The sequence below is a fragment of the Symphodus melops genome (genome assembly GCF_947650265.1).
Source record: "Symphodus melops genome assembly, chromosome: 1".
Classification (NCBI taxonomy): domain Eukaryota; kingdom Metazoa; phylum Chordata; class Actinopteri; order Labriformes; family Labridae; genus Symphodus; species Symphodus melops.
Window position 1 is genome coordinate 43,036,003 of NC_136691.1, and position 19,429 is coordinate 43,055,431.

The 19,429-nt window shown below is 39.1% G+C and overlaps 1 protein-coding gene across 3 annotated transcripts in view; it reads right to left on the reverse strand.

Moving 5' to 3' along the window:
• grin1b (glutamate receptor, ionotropic, N-methyl D-aspartate 1b) overlaps window positions 1-16,829 on the reverse strand; it is a 53,522-nt gene extending 36,693 nt beyond the window's left edge. For all 3 annotated transcript variants that reach the window (XM_079349350.1, XM_079349349.1, XM_079349351.1), the window contains exons 1-4: window positions 16,170-16,829; window positions 12,220-12,476; window positions 8,244-8,378; window positions 3,313-3,489 (exon numbers count right to left, since the gene is read on the reverse strand). In XM_079349350.1, the coding sequence (XP_079205476.1) occupies window positions 3,313-3,489; window positions 8,244-8,378; window positions 12,220-12,476; window position 16,170 (570 nt within the window). In that variant the 5' untranslated portion in view covers window positions 16,171-16,829. The remainder of the gene's footprint in view (window positions 1-3,312; window positions 3,490-8,243; window positions 8,379-12,219; window positions 12,477-16,169) is intronic.
• Window positions 16,830-19,429: the final 2,600 nt, after the last annotated feature.

Sequence of the window (19,429 nt, forward strand, 5' to 3'; positions counted from 1 at the left end):
TCAGAAAATGAGAAAAGCCAAAGCCCCTCAAAAGAAATTTAACTTGGAAAAGAAAAAAAATAAATTAAAAAACTCCACCAAGACTACACAGAAATAACTTTTATTGAACATATTTAACTGAAATGTGAATAAGTGAAATAATCTTCAAAATGATTAAGTGAAACATGACAGAATGTTTTCGCTCACTGAATATCTTCACTATGGTTTTGTGAGTGTCTTACTTTCTGACCTATCAAGAAACCTCCCACCATGTTTCAGAAACAGTATTTTATTACTCTACGGGGGAAGATTTGGTTGTTAAAGTTGCTCTTAAAGACAATATAGCAGTAGGAAATGTAGAAATAGATGTAAAAATGTAAAAATAAAATTGAAGAGGTATAATAAAATAAGCAATAAAAAGCAGATACCGTAGTTGTTTTGGTTGTAAGGGGTGATGTTGAGGTCATTAGAAGACTTTTCTAAAAAATAAAATGATTACACTGACTTTACAATCCAGGCTACCTAGAGACTGTGGATGAATGTGTGGTTGTGTTTCATGGCCACTGTCCCTTCAAGCTTTCCTGTGACACTACACATGTGGGACCGCCCACTGGTAGGCATGAAAAGCTTCCCACTGCAGCACGCTACGGAGTCCGTCCCAGTGTCAAGCAATGTTAACCCGTTTTTTAGGGGACCCTCTTGGTTGTAAGCCCTCTCCTAATCCTGCCATAAAATATTGTTAACTTGATCAAAACATAACTGCCTTTTAACTAACATTATAAACCCAGAACACTGACTTAGAGTGATCCTGACGCTACTGCTTGCTAGCACTTCATATTGATCATGATTTTCACTGCAGAGGGAACGATTCTTCACTAGATATACTGTATGTGAACATCACATGCATCATTTTAAAGTAATGGAATATAATCAACCCTTCGCTGCAGCTCCACAGTGTGTTTCATCGCCATTGTTAACTTTCTGAGCTCTTTTTGCCCTCCAAGCCTTCGTGCCGGCCACGTGACTGAAAAGTGTGAACATACAGTATATCATAAGTAAGTAAAGTGGCCAAATCTGGTATCACACTATGAACATTGCAGTCAAGCCACATGCCTGGAAGGGTACATTTATGAAACCACAAGAAAAAATCTTGAAAAAATATCAGGGCATCAGACTGGAACTACATATGGCTAAAGATGAATGATCATAACAGTGGATACGATAACTTTTATAAAAATATTTTATATTTTGAAAAAATGAGGAGAATCTGCCCAATGTGTTGTATTGTTTGTGTTGTTTAAATGTCTTCTCGACTTATTTGTTACGTTCGCATTTTGATTTCTGTGTTTTTAAGATTTTAAGCTGAATCAGATCTTTTTGCAGCAGTGGGTTAAAGATGAGACAAACACTCTCTGGATGTTAAGTAGAGGGAAACTTGGAACTCTCAGAGAAGGACCCAAGACATCGGAAATAATCCAAAGGACTCCTCCACACAAGCAGAACCCAAAGGAAATAAGCACACTAATCACTTATGGCAAATTGATTGAGGTGCAAAGGAATAACGTTTCCACACACTGCGTCTTCAACAAAGTCAAAAACTGAAACAAATTCTGGATGTTGTCTTTAGTGTTAAATGGAGGTAACAGTATGGATACTTCAAGCTGAATCTTCTTGTTTGCTTTTCAAAATTGCTATGACAACAGTTCCAACTGTGAAAAACCAGAAACACCATGCTTGAATTATAACATTGTAAGTTAAAATAACGAGGGGTCCGACAACAAAAATCAAGACCCCACATCATCCAAAGATCTGAGGTATAACACTGACACTGTTTGAGAAACATAGAATTGAAGAAACAGGTTTTTCTATGATTCATGTAAACATGAAGACAAGATCCTCACATATCCTCCTGACTAACAAGCTGCACAGATTCATCACACAAAAACACTTGGTGGAGATTAAAAAAGAACAGAGAAGAAAAAAAAAGACAGTGATGGAGGAGAAGCTGTATTATTGAATATTGAAGCCAGGAGGATGATGGGGGGTGAACAGAGAGCAGTTTCAATTCTACAAACAGTCGTTGAGCCTATAATCCAACAAACCTCCGAGCTAAAAACTAATGTGATGTTCCCATAGAGCCCTTATGATTGGCTGATATCTATTTATCTGTGTCTGGCTGTTTCTTAAGGATTTTAATGTTTTCACTGTGGCTGATGAGCACACAGATATACCTTACATAAGGGCTGTTCTTCATTTTTAAAGTGCTGCTGCACGGTTTAATTTTTCCATGGCAGCTATTACTGAACAATTTATGAGAGGTCGAACTGATGCTGGAAACAAAATCTGGACATGTTGGATGACTAAAGACGCTGCCTGCTGGTAGTGGGGCTCAATGGTCAGTTCCTCCTATAAGCTTAATGTTTTTTCAATCAGGGCTAAATGGCTACCTTGTCAATCCATCCGTTTAACTGACAACTTGAGTCACTCTGCTGCTTTTATATGATGTCTACCACAGTGCTGAGGTTGAGGTATGACATTCTAACCACTAGGGATCAGATCAGCAAAGCGTTGTTTACTTAACTAAAAAGGATGTCCAAAATATTAAAGAATAGCATAAGGAAAAAAGAAACGCCTTTTCCAATGCACAATTGCTTTTGGAATAACGGTTTTATAACTTATCTTTTAACTCAGTACGACATGAGTTTATTCAGCTTCTTATGATATTCCTTCAACCGTTTATCTCTGTAGCTGAAACTTCTGAGTAACGCTATTCAAATAAAGAGAATAATGATGTTTGTCAGTGTTTATTTGATGCATTACTTGATCTTCTTGGTTCAAAACTTTAGGAACAAATCAGTGTTGTCTTGCTTGTCATATGTGAGATCTGTTAGCAGCCTTAAATCATAATCTGAACGACATCACTTTAGTGACCAGTAAGTGTTTCGTGGGCTGAATTTGTGAATTTTGTTGTTCTTCTTGAATATAATTATATATATGTTCACCAAAACTGTACAGCTCCGATTTAAAGATCAGACAGGTTGTAGAAGTGAACCTGCAGTCTGGTGGGTGGAGGAATGAACTGGTAACACACACACACACACACACACACACACACATATACCTGGATGAGCAAAACACTTACATGTTACATAAAAAGACATGACCTGTAGCAGACACGTCCTCACACGGACTGTGTGTGTGTGTGTGTGTGTGTGTGTGTGGGGGGGGGGGGGGGGGGGGGGGGGGGGGGGGGGGGGTAGGTGTGGCTGTGTGTGTGTGTCTGTGTGTGTGTGTCTTTGTGTAGGTGTGTGTGTGTGTGTGTTCCTAACTGACCTTGGTCTCTCTCTCCTCCAGCAGCGTTTCAAGTCTCTTCTGAGCAGCTCGGCCCTCATGGTCGTCGCTCACAATCAGGATGATGTGGTTCCACCTGAACTCTCTCATCAGGTCAAACCAGACGTGAGCCTGGTGGGAGTACGGAGGAACAGTCCTCAGGAACGAGAGATGGATGCTCTGAAACAAAAACAAGAATAAAGCTTGTAACAGCATTTTTTTTTTCACAAAGTCACTTTCACTGTGATGATCATCTGACAGGCATCTGTGTTGTTGGTTAAGTGGGTGACAAGTCTCATTTCATAGATTGATATCCTGGAGTAGGGTCATTCCCTACGGTGCGAGATGTCTCTAGTAGTAGCACAATGAGTGGCTGAATAAACACTTGACAAACACTGTGAATGCTCTGAAGAAGTAGCTGCGGTTGTGGTACCCACAAGCTGCTGATTTTGTCTCTCTTCATGAGTAAGACATCTGCAACATTTACTTGCGTATGTAGAGTGAGAGCTAACCTCAGCTAACGCTAGCAGACTTTAATCAGTGATCACCTCAGCTTTAATTAATGCAGATGGATGTTTAAATTATATTTAAAATACTTGTATTGCTTCTTTAATCAATCCTGACCTGTTGAGGTTTTCTCTTCTAATAAATATTATTTTGTCAATAGCTGAGGTCCAATCTCCAAAATCTCTTGATGCAGAAAGGGCAACCAATATGGTTGAATGATTGTATTTGTTTAGAGTTTTGGAGGTGTAAGGGTTTGGTAGTACCTTTGTCAAATGCCCAGAGGCTGAAATTCAGAAACAACAGGTCCTGAAGATCAAGACATAGCTTGCCCCTCTCACCTCTGCTGTTGTTTAGCTATAGGGCCACAGGCAGATTCCATATGGGGAGCGAGTGAGCTCCCAGGTGTCCTGGCAGGGGAACAGGTGCATAAAGTTTTGATCTATGCAGATAACATTATTATTTGTGTCGAACTCTTCATCACTTCTTTGTCTACTTAGGACCATTGAATCTTTTTTAAACTGGTCCAACTCAGAAGTCTCCCTCTTAAAGGCTCACCTGTTTACAGCTGCCTTTAACTAAACTATTATAATAAAGATTTTAATCTTGTACTTTTCACTGTAACTTTTAACTCTCTTTATTTTTTTTCCTTCAATTCATTTTATTTGAATTATATTTTACTTGAACATATTTTAATTTTTAAAAATTTCAGTGATTTCAAAATGTTCCATTAATATTCTTTTCTTTCCTGTCATGATGCTTTTTGATGTGTACTTTGAATTGCCTTGTTGTTGAAATGTGCTCTTTAAATAAAATTGCCTTGCCTCTAAAAGCTGTTTTCCCAGTACAGCCTTCCAACCAGGTGCTCTGCAGCGGGCTAAACAGGGCATCATATATTGGGCATTATGTTCCCCATGAATCAAAAGACTTGGTATGTTAATGTTGGTGAGTCTCTTGATTTGTCAATACCTGAAATGGTCAATGTTGACCTTGTGTTCTTATAATTTAAATGGCCTAGTCCTTTCTCTTCCATTGGAGATTCCTTTTTTGTATTTCATAAAGTATAATGAAACCATTTATTTGGAATGGTTAACAAGCCCCAAATACATCTCAGTAAAATACAAAGACCAGCTGATAGAGGAGGGCTCCTCCTTGGTTCTGTGTTACCATTGTAAAGTCTGTCTTTCAAACTTGAAGAGGTGAAAGCACATCCAGTAATTATTCATCTTAAACTTGTGTGGATTAAAATAGACAGGTTGTTCAGTAAATCGAATGTTAATCCCCTTGTCTTTAGAAACACTGGCTGGAAAACAGAATTTTTTTACTTGGTTATCTGTATCACAGTGTGTTGAAATCTATACCATCTTAAAATATTTGAATTGATTTGCGTAAAACTTGCTGCTCTTTTAATGCAAACACATTATGGATGATCAACACACCACACCATCAAATTTATAGACAGTCAGTGGGCGATCTACATGTCTCTGGATGAGCTTGCGTCTTTTTTTTTTTGAGTTTTTTTTTTCTAATTTAATTTTCTACCTTTGTACAAAGAAAGTACAGGCTACTGAAAAAAAATTCTTCATGTATTAAACACCTGGCCAATAAAGCTGATTCTGAATAAAGCTTCATTCATTTCATCCAAATTGACTGACACTGCGACTGTTGAGAGTCACTGTCAGATGTCATGGCCATAGAGCATTTACGGTTTTTGTTTTTTTTAAAGGATTATTTTTGGCCTTTTTGCCTTTATTGATAGGACAGATAGAGTCGGAAGGGGGGAGAGAGTGGGGAGAGACATGCGGGAAAGTGGCCACAGGCCAGACGCGAACCCAGGCCGCCCGCGCGAGGAGTAAAGCCTCGCAACATGGTACGCGCGCTGTCGCTGCCGCTGAGCTATCGGCGCCCCGAGCATTTACGTTTTGAAGTCTTTCCTTTTCCCTTTTTGAAGCAGTCATCAAAAGACAAGAAAAACTCCAGGACACACCTGGCAAGTTCAAGTGTGCTGTGATGGCTTCGATCAATTCGTATTCACCATAACAGTGAAATCCTGACCTGAAACACTCTGGGCTTTGGAGAAAACAAGGATTGGATTGTTTGCTTTTTTTGTTGTTGTTGTTTTTGGCTGCTCTCCGCTTAAGTCAGCTGTTTTCCTGTAAACAAATATGACGTCACGATTATCGATCCCAGCCAAAAAGAGAAAAAAGTTGAAATCGTCCAATGAAAAAAAAGAACAATTAAGTGAATCAAGTTGTTTACCCACCCCTAACACATAATCATGAGAAAGACTTGCTTGTGAAGTGAGATGAGTCAGTGTGAAACCCTCTGAGGGATATTTGTCATGTGTGAATTCAGGCAATACAAATAAAACTGACATACCAAATTAAACCACAACTCGATCATGATGGACAGATAGCACTGGAGGGAAGACAGGGAAGGTCTTATTCTGCTTTGTTTCTAATTTGTGACCTGATCTTTTAACCTTTTAATTTCTAAGTTAGGTGACGATCTGAGTGAACAGCTGCTGCTGGTGAGAAAAATCAAACACTCTGGGCCCTATTGCAAATTGGTGTGCAGGGCAATGCAACTGTCATTGCTTGTTTACATCAGTTGACATTTTTCAGAGCCAATGTTGTGTAAGCCGCAAATACCTGCACACAACACCCATGGCGAGTTGGTCTTACATGAACTATGAACAAATGCATTGGTGATACCTTTTTTCTCCAGTACTGTGAAATAAAAAACATACAGCAATTATACCAGAAAGCTGCAGTATGAGTAAAAGTGTACAATAAACTTATAAAAATTATTTTTTTAATTATCTGGAACACTGGATATAATGCAGATAAAGGGGCACATATACACCAAAGAATTAGACTTGAGGGTCACAACGGTGTCACTGATGTGCGTTTAATCTGTATACTGTCACTGGCTTGATACACAAACGTTTAAAGCAAATACCCTATCGACTCACACAACACTACACTGTACATGCACTGCAGGTAGATGCTTCAAGTAAACATTTGAGCCACTTCATTAACAGCTCACAGATGTAGCCACAGCATTAACCAGCTCCAGGACAGAGTGTCACAGATAAAAGTAATACAAACACTTAAAATAGAGCTCAAACAACTTAATATCCAGCCCTCCACCAACAGGACCTATAACTGCAGCAGTGTCACATGCTGTACTTGTTCACAGTCATATGACTTTTTTTCTCTTTTGCAACAAGCAACAAAAAAGTTGCCGGGTCATTTTGCAGTAATACTGCTCCACCATTGTCCATAAAGTGAAGTTATTGTTGCACATGAACACAATGACAAGTGTGATGCTTAAACCCTATATTACACAGAACTACTGCATTGTTATGCAAGGGCAGATGTGAAACTAAAACTCCAGCCCAAAGCTGAATACACCGAAATATGTACGTCTCATGCTCGTGATACAGAAATGCTTATCAAGGGAGCAGAGAATATGTGATCCAGCAGAGAAATACATAAATGTTTATGTCTTTACTTATTTGTCTGGTTTGTTAGGCAGCAGGCACACACATACGATATATATTGGATCCTGACCTATCCTATACAGTACGATCTTGGGCTGCTCTTGGTTTTTTCTTTTTTTTTCTTTTAAAGGCCAACATCTTTTATATAAAGCAGAGTGACAGATCCAGTAGCAGCTGATAAATGGATCTTTAGGAACTGATTCAAGCTACACCCTACGATTAATCAAGAGACCAAATACACTCCCCTCTGCTTTGCATCTTACTAGTTTTTGAGTTAGACCTACTATAAATGCATTTGTACCATACACTGGGGCAACGCACTTAAGATTGTTCAACAGGATTCTCAGACTTTACCTGAAATCCTGACCAATGGAGACGTGAATATTTCATCACTTCTCTGGATCCTGTGGAATAAACTGGAGAGGAAGTGGAGGGCTGGATATTCTGGGACTGATAACACTGAATTATTTCATCAATATTGTAAAGCTTAGAGAGACCCTGAGTGGTTTCCAGTTCAGTCACACAGCTGAGAGTGTCTCTGAACTGGGACAAACTGGACTCAATATTGTACAACCTGCACTCAGTGAAGCCTAAAGACAACACATGACAGTCTGTGTTACTCTGAACGCACCAGCCGCGGTCGTGAGTGAACTCTGTTCCCAATAAGAGATCGGCTGAGGTTCTCTATCAGATTATATCACTAAAGAAAAAAATAAGCTAATATTTCATGTTTCAATATGTAATTTCATCTCTGTATATGACAGAAACCCACATGCCAGTTGAGTTTTCAAAATAGAGAGTGTTTCCAGTTCAGTCATACAGCTGAGAGCGTCTCTGAACTGGTTCCAACTGGACCCAATATTGTACAACCTGCATAGTCAAGGGAGTCTCAGGAAGCTGCTGCAGGTGTGAAAATAAAAGTTACCTTGTCAGAGTAGATTGACATGCGTGTCGTAAGACCGACCACAGGGATCCGGTAAAAACCTGCCGTGTAGGACACAGGTGTTGGAGTCAGGTGGTCGTTGGACTGAGGAGGGTGACTGACCAAGATGGCGTAAACCTGCAGAAGAAAAGGCAATCGTTTAATCACAGTGTTCTGATCTACTTTACTGTTATGTTTCATTGGCTAAAGCTACTATGACTGGCCGGTCACCAGTCATAGTAGAACAGGCTGATTCTGGTCATCAGACAAACAGGACGAAAACATGTTTCACAAACAATCCCTTTTATTCAAAAATATATTCCTTATACCAGACCAACACGAACAACATACAAGGACCTGATAAGGAATACCTTCAACTTCCACAACAACACAACTGCGCAACTTACACATTAACAAGAGTTGGATAAAAGTTCGCTATTTAATCCTTTTCCTAAATGTTGTAAATAGAAATCTGACTCCTTTAAATAATTACCTTGAATCTCTCTGTGCATTCTTTTGATGGGATGAGAGGAATGACTGGAGGCGTCTCTTTCAGGTTAACAGAGTTTATTAACCCGATGAATCAAGAATAGAAGTTACAGAGTCTCTGGGTTCAACACTACGTGTCCCTGACAACAGACAGATACCTGGTCAGTTCGCGAAGTCTGAGCCCCGACTATCTTTCCCTGAACCCTTTTATACACTAGACAGAGAATATGTAACCAAATTATGCATTCAAGAATGCATAATTATGAGGTTTCCTTCCTCCAATTGGGGCAGCTTTCCAAATGATGTTTGGTTCCCCTTCTCTCATTGGTGCATCATACTCCCAAATCCTTTCTCCAATCTGTAGTGGAAGACACTTCCTACCTGTTTCTTATCACAACCTGACATCTAGTCTCGTAACTAATTCATTTTAAGTAGAAAACCATTTAGGTGATTAAGTTTTAAGGCTCATTGAACCTATATAAAGTGGGTGAGTGATTAACTGTTCAGAGCTTTAAACTAAACCTATGTTAGAATTGGTGAGTGATTCACTTTGAAAGGCCACATCAAAGACATGTTTGAATGTGCAATCACTCCAGCAAGCCCTCTTCACACAAACACCTTGATGTACTGAAAAGTCAGACAATTTTATTAACACACACAAACCTGGAATAAAACATGATTAAATAACTGGTATGATATTAACGTAAGCAAAAATGTGTGTGTGTGTGTGTGTGTGTGTGTGTGTGTGTCTGAGTGTGTGTGTTTGAGAATGAGAGAAAAAAAAAGCGAGTGTAAATGTCTCTATAATCCGTCCATCTCTCCACTGGGAGGATGGACGGATTACATCTATGTTTCTGCAGCAAGAGAGAGGATGATAATCTGTGGTCCATCTCTCTCACTCTCTCTTTCTCTCTCTCTCTCTCGCGCGCTCTCTCTAAAACAAAGCCTTTGTCTGACACGCTGACGCCATGTTGGCCTAATTTCTTCTACAAAGGAACATGTTAGTGAAGGATGCAGCATTTGAGGCTCTGACTCTTTCGTTTGTGACTCTGTATCGATAAAGTCTCTCAGTGGTTCAGAAAAGACAGTCCAGCTGCACTCACATTTGCATCTCAACTTTCTCAAATACGGTGGATACGTGGATAAAGACATCATCCACTGGTTACTTGCATACCATGATATAACAGTGGCACTTTAACTGTCACTATATTTGGACAGAAAATTAGCATTTAATACTTCAAAGGATTTATAAAACACAATTGATCTAATGTTTTTCATCAGCAAAGAAGTGTAAACGAAGTGCTCTGTGGCTTTGGGCTGACACTAAAGAAGATTAAAGTGGTCAAATGTGGGACCTGTGTTGTGTTCCTGATCTGGCTTTTGGCCAGTGATTGGTCTGTGACAGCAGGAGCTGCAGCCTGTTCTTCATGTCGTTACTAACATCCGTCCTGAGACTACCAAAACGGCGTCAGCTGCTTGTTGTTGTTGTGCTCACAGCGCTCTGTTACTCTTTTGGAACATTGTGCGCTGGTCAATTTTACTTCTCCAACACCCACTAATCCAAATCAAGAAGGGCGGGACTTCTAGCTTAGCTTTGTCAACAACAACGGCAGAGAACAGGATTTATTTACATTGTTCACATATTTTCAGGGTGATATTTACTTTAATAAAGGAAAATCATTCAACGCTATTAATATCAAATGCACTGACACACTGAGGCAAGCAGAAGTTAATATTAGTAACCGAGCAACAATGAGCGCCACTGAGAAGCGCTCTGAAACTGAGGGCATGGCCACTGACGGTACAAATGGTGCTGTCAATGGAAACAGGCCGTTAAGATTTAAGATTTAGTTTGTTATTTGACCTGTATGTCTGCAAACCTGTACTCCAATGTCAACAGTGTAACTGGAAAAACAAATGATCTATAAATATCACTCTTAATAGCTCGGCAGCTGTGAAAATCACTTCTTTATGTTCTGTTGTAAAGAGTCTTGGCCTGGAGTGCACGACTCACAAACATGATCTGTTATGGATTCGAAAATATTTCTATAAAGATTGAAAAGATATTTTATCTCAATAGAAATCCATATGTAAATGATTGAGCAGAATGTTTAAAGTGAAAGTCAGCTAAATGTATCAAGTCTGATCAGTAGCCACTTTATATTTCTTTATCCTTTTTTTCCAAGCCAACAGAAAATCCTTTGACCTTTTAAAGTCCCATCCAGCGAAATAATCGGACGGCCCTGATCCGTGCAGAGTTGAGCAGCAGAAAGCCGACCAGAGATCTTGGAGGATTTTCTTTTACTCAAGAGCAACCTAACGTTCAAGGTCAATTCAATGTCAGCAACATTGATTAAAGATTAAAGGAGGTTAATATTAAAAGACTTTTTTTTTTTAAAGATTTGTTTTGGGCCTTTTTGCCTTTAATGATAGAGGGAGGACAGTGGATAGAGTCGGAAATCAGGGAGGGAGAGTGGGGAGAGACATGCGGGAGATGGGCCACAGGCCGGACGCGAACCCGGGCCGCCCGCGCGTGAGGACTGAGCCTCAATGCATGGGGTCGCGCGCACTGCCGCTGCGCCACCGGCGACCCCAATTATTAAAAGACTTTTTGACACAACAATAGATATTTCTGGGGAAAAATATATTCAATACATTCATTTGTACATCCAGCAGAGGGCCACACTGTTTTCAGTTTCATCTATAGAAATCCAGTGCTCATGTAGGAATCATTGCTAACTCTTTTCTTGCAGTAAACGCTTCGCAAATCAAACATTATGAAATCAATGCTCTGGCAATTATTGTTTTATTTAAGATACATTTTGCAAACAATCATCTCCCTGCACTCAGTCATTGTTGCCCCAAGCCGCCCATAACTTCACCATTTTTGACATTGCACATAAAATTGCATAAAGCGGCCACGGCGGTATTTAAACACAAACACTAAATAGACTAAAGAGTTGTATTAGCTCTCAGTGTTAAAAAGAATTCAAGCTTTAACTACAATTCTTTTTCTCTTTAAGAGCAATTCAAATATTATAATGCAACTACAAGAGGCTAGTTTTTAAAGGGTTCATCATGTTTTAAAGTTAGAATCTAAATGCGACAACTATTTTGTGATGAAACACATCAGTGCTGGTGTTAATATTCAAATTTTTTATACAACTACAAATTCTGAAATGCAGGACCAGGAAATAGATCAATATACTGCCCTCAGATTTGAGCCTAAAGCTTGCATATCAACACTAACAGAGTTGACTGCTCTGTAAACTTCTATCTCATGACATTTCTATAAATCACTGTGCTGCCCCTGCAACACACATTCAAAACATTAACATTTTCTTTTTGCATGATTTAGTATCTGAGTGAGAGAGGGAGAGGAGGAGAGTTTCTCACCAAAAAACCCTTTTAAACAAATCTCATTTGAACTCTAACACATAATGAACACCTAAGGCTGAGTCACGTGACTGGAAGAGCAGAGCGCCCTCACCTGGTTGGAGATGAGGTCCTCACAGACAGACAGAGCCATCTGGATGGCGTTGGGTTTGTGTGTGACGGAGATGGCGTTCATCTTGAACTTGTCTTTCCCATACAGAGTGTTGGCCTGGCTCACTGCATCTTTGAACACCTGCTCGTAGCGTTTCTGACTCAGCACGGCACCGATGTTCACCAGCCGAGGCTCACAGCCACATCGAGCCACCGAACAGCACTGCAGGACGGTGAGGAGCAGCACGCCCCGGAGCTCCACTGAGGAGGAGAAGGAGGAGGACAGGGCTGGTTAAAAAGTCTTCAGAGATGCTAACAGCGCCATTTAGACATTTACGCTATTATGCTCACAAAAACATAGCTAATGTGATGAGGATAAGGTGGAACAAAGTTCATCATCCTAATGTTAGGTATCACCAGTAAGCACAAAGTACAGATGTTGCTAATAGAAAAGTACAACTGGATTAAAGTATTTCACAATTTTTACAATTACATTGTAAGATGAAGGTGAAGGCCCAAGATGAAAAGTCAGACGATCATCAAAGCCATTATTAATCATCCTGAGAGGAACATTAACGTCTGAACCAAATGTCATCACAATCCATCAAACAGTTAATGAGATATTTCAGTCTGGTCTGATCAATAATGCTTTGCCACTGTCGATATGTTGCTTTGGGGCTGCAGATCAAACCGAGGCTGCTTCTAAATCCCTCTTTCTATCCAAAGACTTTACTATTTGAGCCTTTTTTTCACAGTGTCTTTAAATAGTCTTCCATGTGGAAACATTAGAAAATGGATCACAAAACTGTCACACCATAGTTGTCCATTTTTTGGAGCCTTAAATGTATAAAAGGTTTATTTCTAGATGGCACTGTCTGTGTCTGAAAGTTATTTCTTTTGTCCTCTGACTTTCTCAGGTTGGTCTGCTGAGAGTCTGACAAGACCACAGACAAGAGTAGAGAAAAGCTCAGTCTGTAGGGACTTGGGTTGGGAACCATAGGGTTGTCGGATCAAGTCCCAGAAACTGGCCTGGTAGCTGGAGAGTGGAGAGGTGCCAGTCCACTTCCAGAGCACTGCCAAGGTACCCCCCAGCAAGGTACTGAACCCCAAAAAACTGCTCTGGAGAATTCCCTATGGACAGTCCCCTCACTCCTGTTAGAATCCATTAAACAGAGTGTAAACAGAATTTCCCCTTGCAGGATTGATAAAGTATATTTATATATTTTTTTAAACCAGTGGAATGAGATCAATCACTTAAAACACCAGATTGATGGCCAACCATCGTTTTTTTTTTTTGTTGCATGTGAAATATATATAATTTGTGTTTGAGCCAAGCTGCTACCTGCAGCCTTTAAAAATGAAACCGCTACAGAAGTGCAAAACCCTGCAGTTTGTCACATGTGTCGGCTTGAGGCTCGCTCCAGGACTCCTGGAATGTGACATACACACCACAGCCAAAAAAAGCCTGTTTCTAAAGCATCAATTAACACATTCACAGGGTCTGATTAGTGAGTGTCATCATGGGCTCACACTGTACGGGGGAGATTTTTGTTAAACGGCTCCATTTGGATTTAATGAACAGTGCGTGGTATCTGTAGTTGCTGACATCATTGGCAGGTGGGCGTGGTTAAGGTTCGTCAAGATGCTTAAAACCCGCCTCGACTTCAGCTCCCAGCCTGTCATTAGGTTGAACATTAAGAGATCATGGTCGACACAGACCAGAATCTCAAGTGTTCTGCAAGGTATAAATACTTGTCTGCTGGCTTTGAAGGCTGGATAACAACTGTGTTTGTTTTGAAAAAGGCCATCTATACTTCATAAAAGGGTTTATCTCTGAAAGTATGAGCTTGATGTATCTTTTCATTTGTTTACAGTGACTCAAAAGCTGCTTTCTGATTCTGTAATCTCACAGCTTTTATTTGAGAGTGAGCCCTTTTCTGCTGTTGACTCACAACATTAACTGGAGAAGATGCTGATAAAACCTTGTTACTTCGTAAATCTCATTATCGTGCCCTCTATCTTGATCTTGTAAATAATCAGACAAACACACACTTCACTGGTCAAACACTTGTTTCTGAGAGAGACGTCTCGAGAAGAAACCAGCAGCTTAGGAAAAAGATGAGTAATTAGACACGGCTCGGAGTCACACTCACAGTAACAGATGAGTTTCAGAATGCAGTCAGGACTCTGGGAGGATTATTTGCGGACGCTTAAACAATGAGTCGAAGAAAAAAAGTCTCTTTATGTGGTAAGCCTGTTTTATACACCAAACCAAGATTGGCAGGCAGTCCATTCTTCAGTCTGTGTTCAGACCATTGACTGTGTATACATATAGACGACCCATCTCTGTCACCTTCCTTCCATTATACAAAAGTGAAACCATAATATCTCAGCAAAAGGTGACATATTCTGCAGATGTTGCATCTGGAGCCACGTCATGTGCCAAAGAGACCTGGCTGGTAGAGCTGTAAGTTTGAAATCACTGACCAATGCACACATTTAACTTCAGGATGAGGAGATCTTTCAAGTCACTGAAGTCCAGAGACTCCAGACACTCACACACGTGCACAAATTACAGATCAAAACTAAAGGTTCTTACAAGAAATTACCACAAAACAGCAGATAACAACTATCATGACACCTTTAGGGGCCGCTGGCCTCAAACCCACAGCCGCTGTGAGGAGGACTATACAGAACCTTTACATATAGGGCTCGCGACATAACCGGGCGATCTGGAACCCGATGTTTCATGTTTTACGTTTGTTCCGTCTGTACACAAAGAGAAGGAGCTGAATAAAGCGTAAAATAGTTTTTTGGGGGTTTTTTTGGTACACATTGAAATATTAATTGGCAGAGAAATTGGAAAGTCTAGCTAACCTGCTTTCAATCTCTATTCAGCTAACTGACATGAAAGTGCAATCAATCTGAACAGGGAAATATCAGAGAGGCATTGACACATTGTCTCAAGGGACTGATTGACACTTCTGTTTAATTTTTGGCTTAAGAGTCTGGTAGAAGTCTTCTTGCTAGCTGTCTGGGCTAACACTATAGTCACTCAGATAGAGATTCAGTCACTGTGTCTTTCAGCTTCAATCAGATTTACTTCTACCATTTCATTAACTCTCTCCTCACATTGTGTTCAGCTTGTTTTTCTTTTATGACAAGTGCATGAAACAGGAAAAGGAAAAACTTGCCAACAAACATTAAGCAATAAACCTAGATTAGATTAGCTCTGTGTATTAAAGCTTTTAACCATCCTCCAAGACAACATGCTGCCACTGTTGTGAAAAAGTGTCTGACTTTTTGGTCTGCTGCTTTGCACCAACATGTACAAAAAACTAAAACTGACAGAAATCCATAATGGATTCACTTCCCAGCCATATCATTGGATGGAAGCTAGGTGCAAATTTCAATACGAAATACACCTGTGATTTTGAATGTCTGTGACTGATTCTTAAAAATACTAATCTTGTTATCATTGAAAAGGGTGTTTATATACTGTAGGCAATTAAATGATCTCAGCAAACTATTTTAGGAAAGACCATTTTAATTTTGTTTCTAAAAGAAAAGGATATATTCCCTACAACAATTTTAAAATAAAAATGTTAAACTTTTTCAATTTGAATTTTCCTCTTAACTGGGTCAATGACAGATTTGGGCAGAACATAATATATTCAATCAGAAATAAAAACCCTAAGAGCAGAGGAAGATTGGTTGGGAGAAAATTGTTTAGAGGAACAATGTACCGACCTAAAATTTATAATTTGCAAAGAAAAATAAGAGAATGAAGCTGAAAATGGTATATTAGCTTGCGATTTTTTTTGCTAAAAGGCGTTATGTAGAGGAAAAGAGTGGTAAAGATGATATATTCTGAATGAAATCGGACACATTGGATCGCGATAAATCCGAGAAAAAAAGACAAAATCCAGATTAATGTCATAAAATGAGACTTACTTTTTGCAAATGGGTTTGGTTCTGTTTCCTTCTTGAGGTTGTCAAAACGATATTTTCTCCTATATACTCTCAGGTTTGAATTCCGTTACAAAGCTGCGTCGTTCATCGGTCTCCTGTTGATTTCACCGTCTGTGATTTATTTAAATCACGGTGATTCTTTTTACCAGCTCCAGGTCGTTTTCTTATTATCGTCCGGTTCGGTCAGGTTACTCGGGTCTTTCAGGTTAAAGGTGTTGGTCGTTGTTGTTTTTTTCTTCTAATAATAATTAATAAACATGTAAACTGGTGATAATCCGAGTTATCGTGGGGTTTTGTTCACTCCTCCCTCATATTTTCGCCGTCAGATTAAATCCTTCTTGCTTGGTTCTTATTTGATCGATTAAGTGTTTGTTTTTCATTCACTTAACCGATAAACCCGCTGACATTGTTGATTTTTCGTCCTGTTGATTCACCGTGTCCTCATCATTCGGCTCCATTCAAATAATAAAAAAATGTCTCTCAGATGTTTTTTTTTTTTCTTGTTTTGTCTGGTCCATTTTTCGGTGTTTCTTCAAAATATTTGGTCCGGTACTCTGTGTCAATGGGTTGATGCTCTTAGACTTTCAGATGACCTGAAGCTCGCGAGCCCGCGGTCCGTCCTTGAATCCTGACGCTCGCTCCCGTGCGCCCAGAGACTGAAGATCGGAGGCGCGCGAGCATGCAATGACGCGCGGAAACAAGGCGAGCTGCTGTTTGTGAATTAATGAACTGACACCTGCTCGAGCACGCGCGTTCACACGAAACACCTTCACGGTCTTCGTCATTTTGACATAGGCTTTTTCAACACAAGTCTGTATGACAGTTTTTCAAAATAGGTAGGCCTACATCTCATTAATGCGTGTAATTGTTGTAATAATTGTAATTGTATTGTTGTTTATAGGCCTATCCTCGTTAAAGCCAGTTTAAAATGCTATTTTCATTAAGTTCTTCCTATTCATCTCAGATATTACTGTACGACTGGCTGAATATTATTATCTTTTAACTTTAGATTTTTACAACTGTATGTCTATCTAAAGCACTCTTTGAAATAGGCCTTGTCCTTATAAAGTATATATATAAAGTGTGTGCATATGGATGCATTTGTTGTTTATAATAGTGATCTGCAGGTCAAGATAAACTATTGCCTTTTCCATGAATGAAGGTTATGTAGATTCCTTTGTTATAAAAAAAAACAAAAAAACATTTAAAACACTTACTAGCTTTAGGTGCTCTTTAGATAAGAATGAAAAGAGAGATTCAGTCACTGGAAATTTTTAATGCACTCTACTTCTCAAAAGTAATCCCTTAGTGATATATTTTAACATTTTTGGGGGGCTTAAGTACCTCACAGTGCTTAATAATAGAAATGTTACAGGCAAGAAGTGCTTACCTACAAATAATACATGTCTGTATACACAGAAATCTTGGAGTTTAATATACATTTCTACCAAAAATCAACTGAGTATTTTATTTTGTGCTTTCAATATCTACAATTCAAGCTTTATGGTAAAAAATATCTTCTGTACTCAATTAGCAATCATCCAATGATCTGCTGAGGTGAGAGTGGGTCTATTTGCAGTAAAAGAAATTCATCATTCATATTTCCTCTTTGCATGTTTTCTTCTGTTTAAATCACATTCATCATACCATCCACTGCCAGCATGCATGGTTGCCGCAGCAACAGGGTTTCAGCTCCAGACCCTTACTGTGGTTGCCACGGAAACAAGCATACCTAGCTCCCGAAGCCCCCTTTTCTTCCAACATATAACTTATAATTAACTCTCACTTAAACATGTGACATCTAAATGCTCTTCCAGCACACATGCTAAGCCATAACAGCTTTATTTAAGGTCCTGACCAGGCTCACATGCAGGTTTTAAACAACTAAATCTGCAGATATATTCAGTCATCCTGCTTCTAAATCAGGAATCCGTTAACTGTCAATTACCTCTTAGCCTTTTTTCTTTTTTTTTTTTAGCTTTTGTCTTTTTACAGCCTCTTTGAGCCTCTGTTTTTTTCAGCAGTTTCTGTTATGTTTTGGCTTTCATTTGTCCATTAAGTTTTGTTTGCTTTGCTTATAATCAGTGTCTGCAAATGTCTGTCTGACTGCTTTTCCCTTTTGTATTTTGTGTATTATTTCTGCAGTATCTTAGAAGAGAAAACATGCAAAAACTTCCTTATACATGTGACACAGAAACTTGATTCCTCCTCCTGTGCATCGTACTGAACGCCTATACCTCCAGCAAAAACTGCCTATTTCTAATGAACAGAAACACTCTTATATCCTTAGTTAAACATTTTATTTTTGCTCCTGTGTAATCTATTTTACTTGTCTTTTAGACATAGTTCATTACCTCATGTCTCTGACAGTTACCCTTTGAGTGTTCATTTTCTCTACTTCTGTTATTCTTATCTTCTAAAAAAAACTTTTATTGGCAAGAGACTGTTTGCAGCGTCTGTTGGTGTATCAGCAGCCTGCTATCAGTGTATGAATGCGGTGTGAATTGACGTGACCTGCAGTGTAAAAAGTGCTCATAGTCAGAAGAAATGGAAAAGTGCTATACAAGCTCAAGTCCATTTTAATGTGTACCAAAAAACACTATTAGCAATAATAACCTCAGCAGTTTTTGCCAGATTTATGTTTGTTATATCTTTGGATTTTTCTTTTTTGCTCATGCTGTTAACTTTCTGTGACCTTTTACATGTATCTTCTGCTTTCTGGCTTTGTTATATTGTTTTCTTTATGAGATTCTATTTTTTAGACTTTGCCTGTTAATTATGTTAGCTTTTAAATATTCATCTCTTGTCCCCTAAACTTTTTGTTACTTTGGTTTTGTGTTTGCCGAGTTTTTGTACTTGTTGTTTTATTGTGTCTATCTGCGTTTGTGTTCGTTTTCTTTTAAATTTGGTTTATTGGCTTCCTTCTGATAGCTTTCTGGTAGCCTTTTTCTCTTAGCCTCATTTTCGTGTTTTTGTGTCCAATTTTCTCTATTTCTATTAGCTTTAGCTGTCTGGTTACCTTTATAAGTTAGTTTATATCTGTTAGCTTCTGTTTAGATTGCTTCTTCTTTTTCTTCTTCTGTTTAGTTTTGTGGCATTTGGCATCCAAGAAGTTGCATTAAAGGCCAACTGCTGGATTACCTCGTGCTATAACCCAAACACATTTGCTTGGTTAGCTTGGGTCTTGTCGAAGTCTCCTGATGACATCACTGTCTCACTCTGATCTCAGCTGTGAACATGAA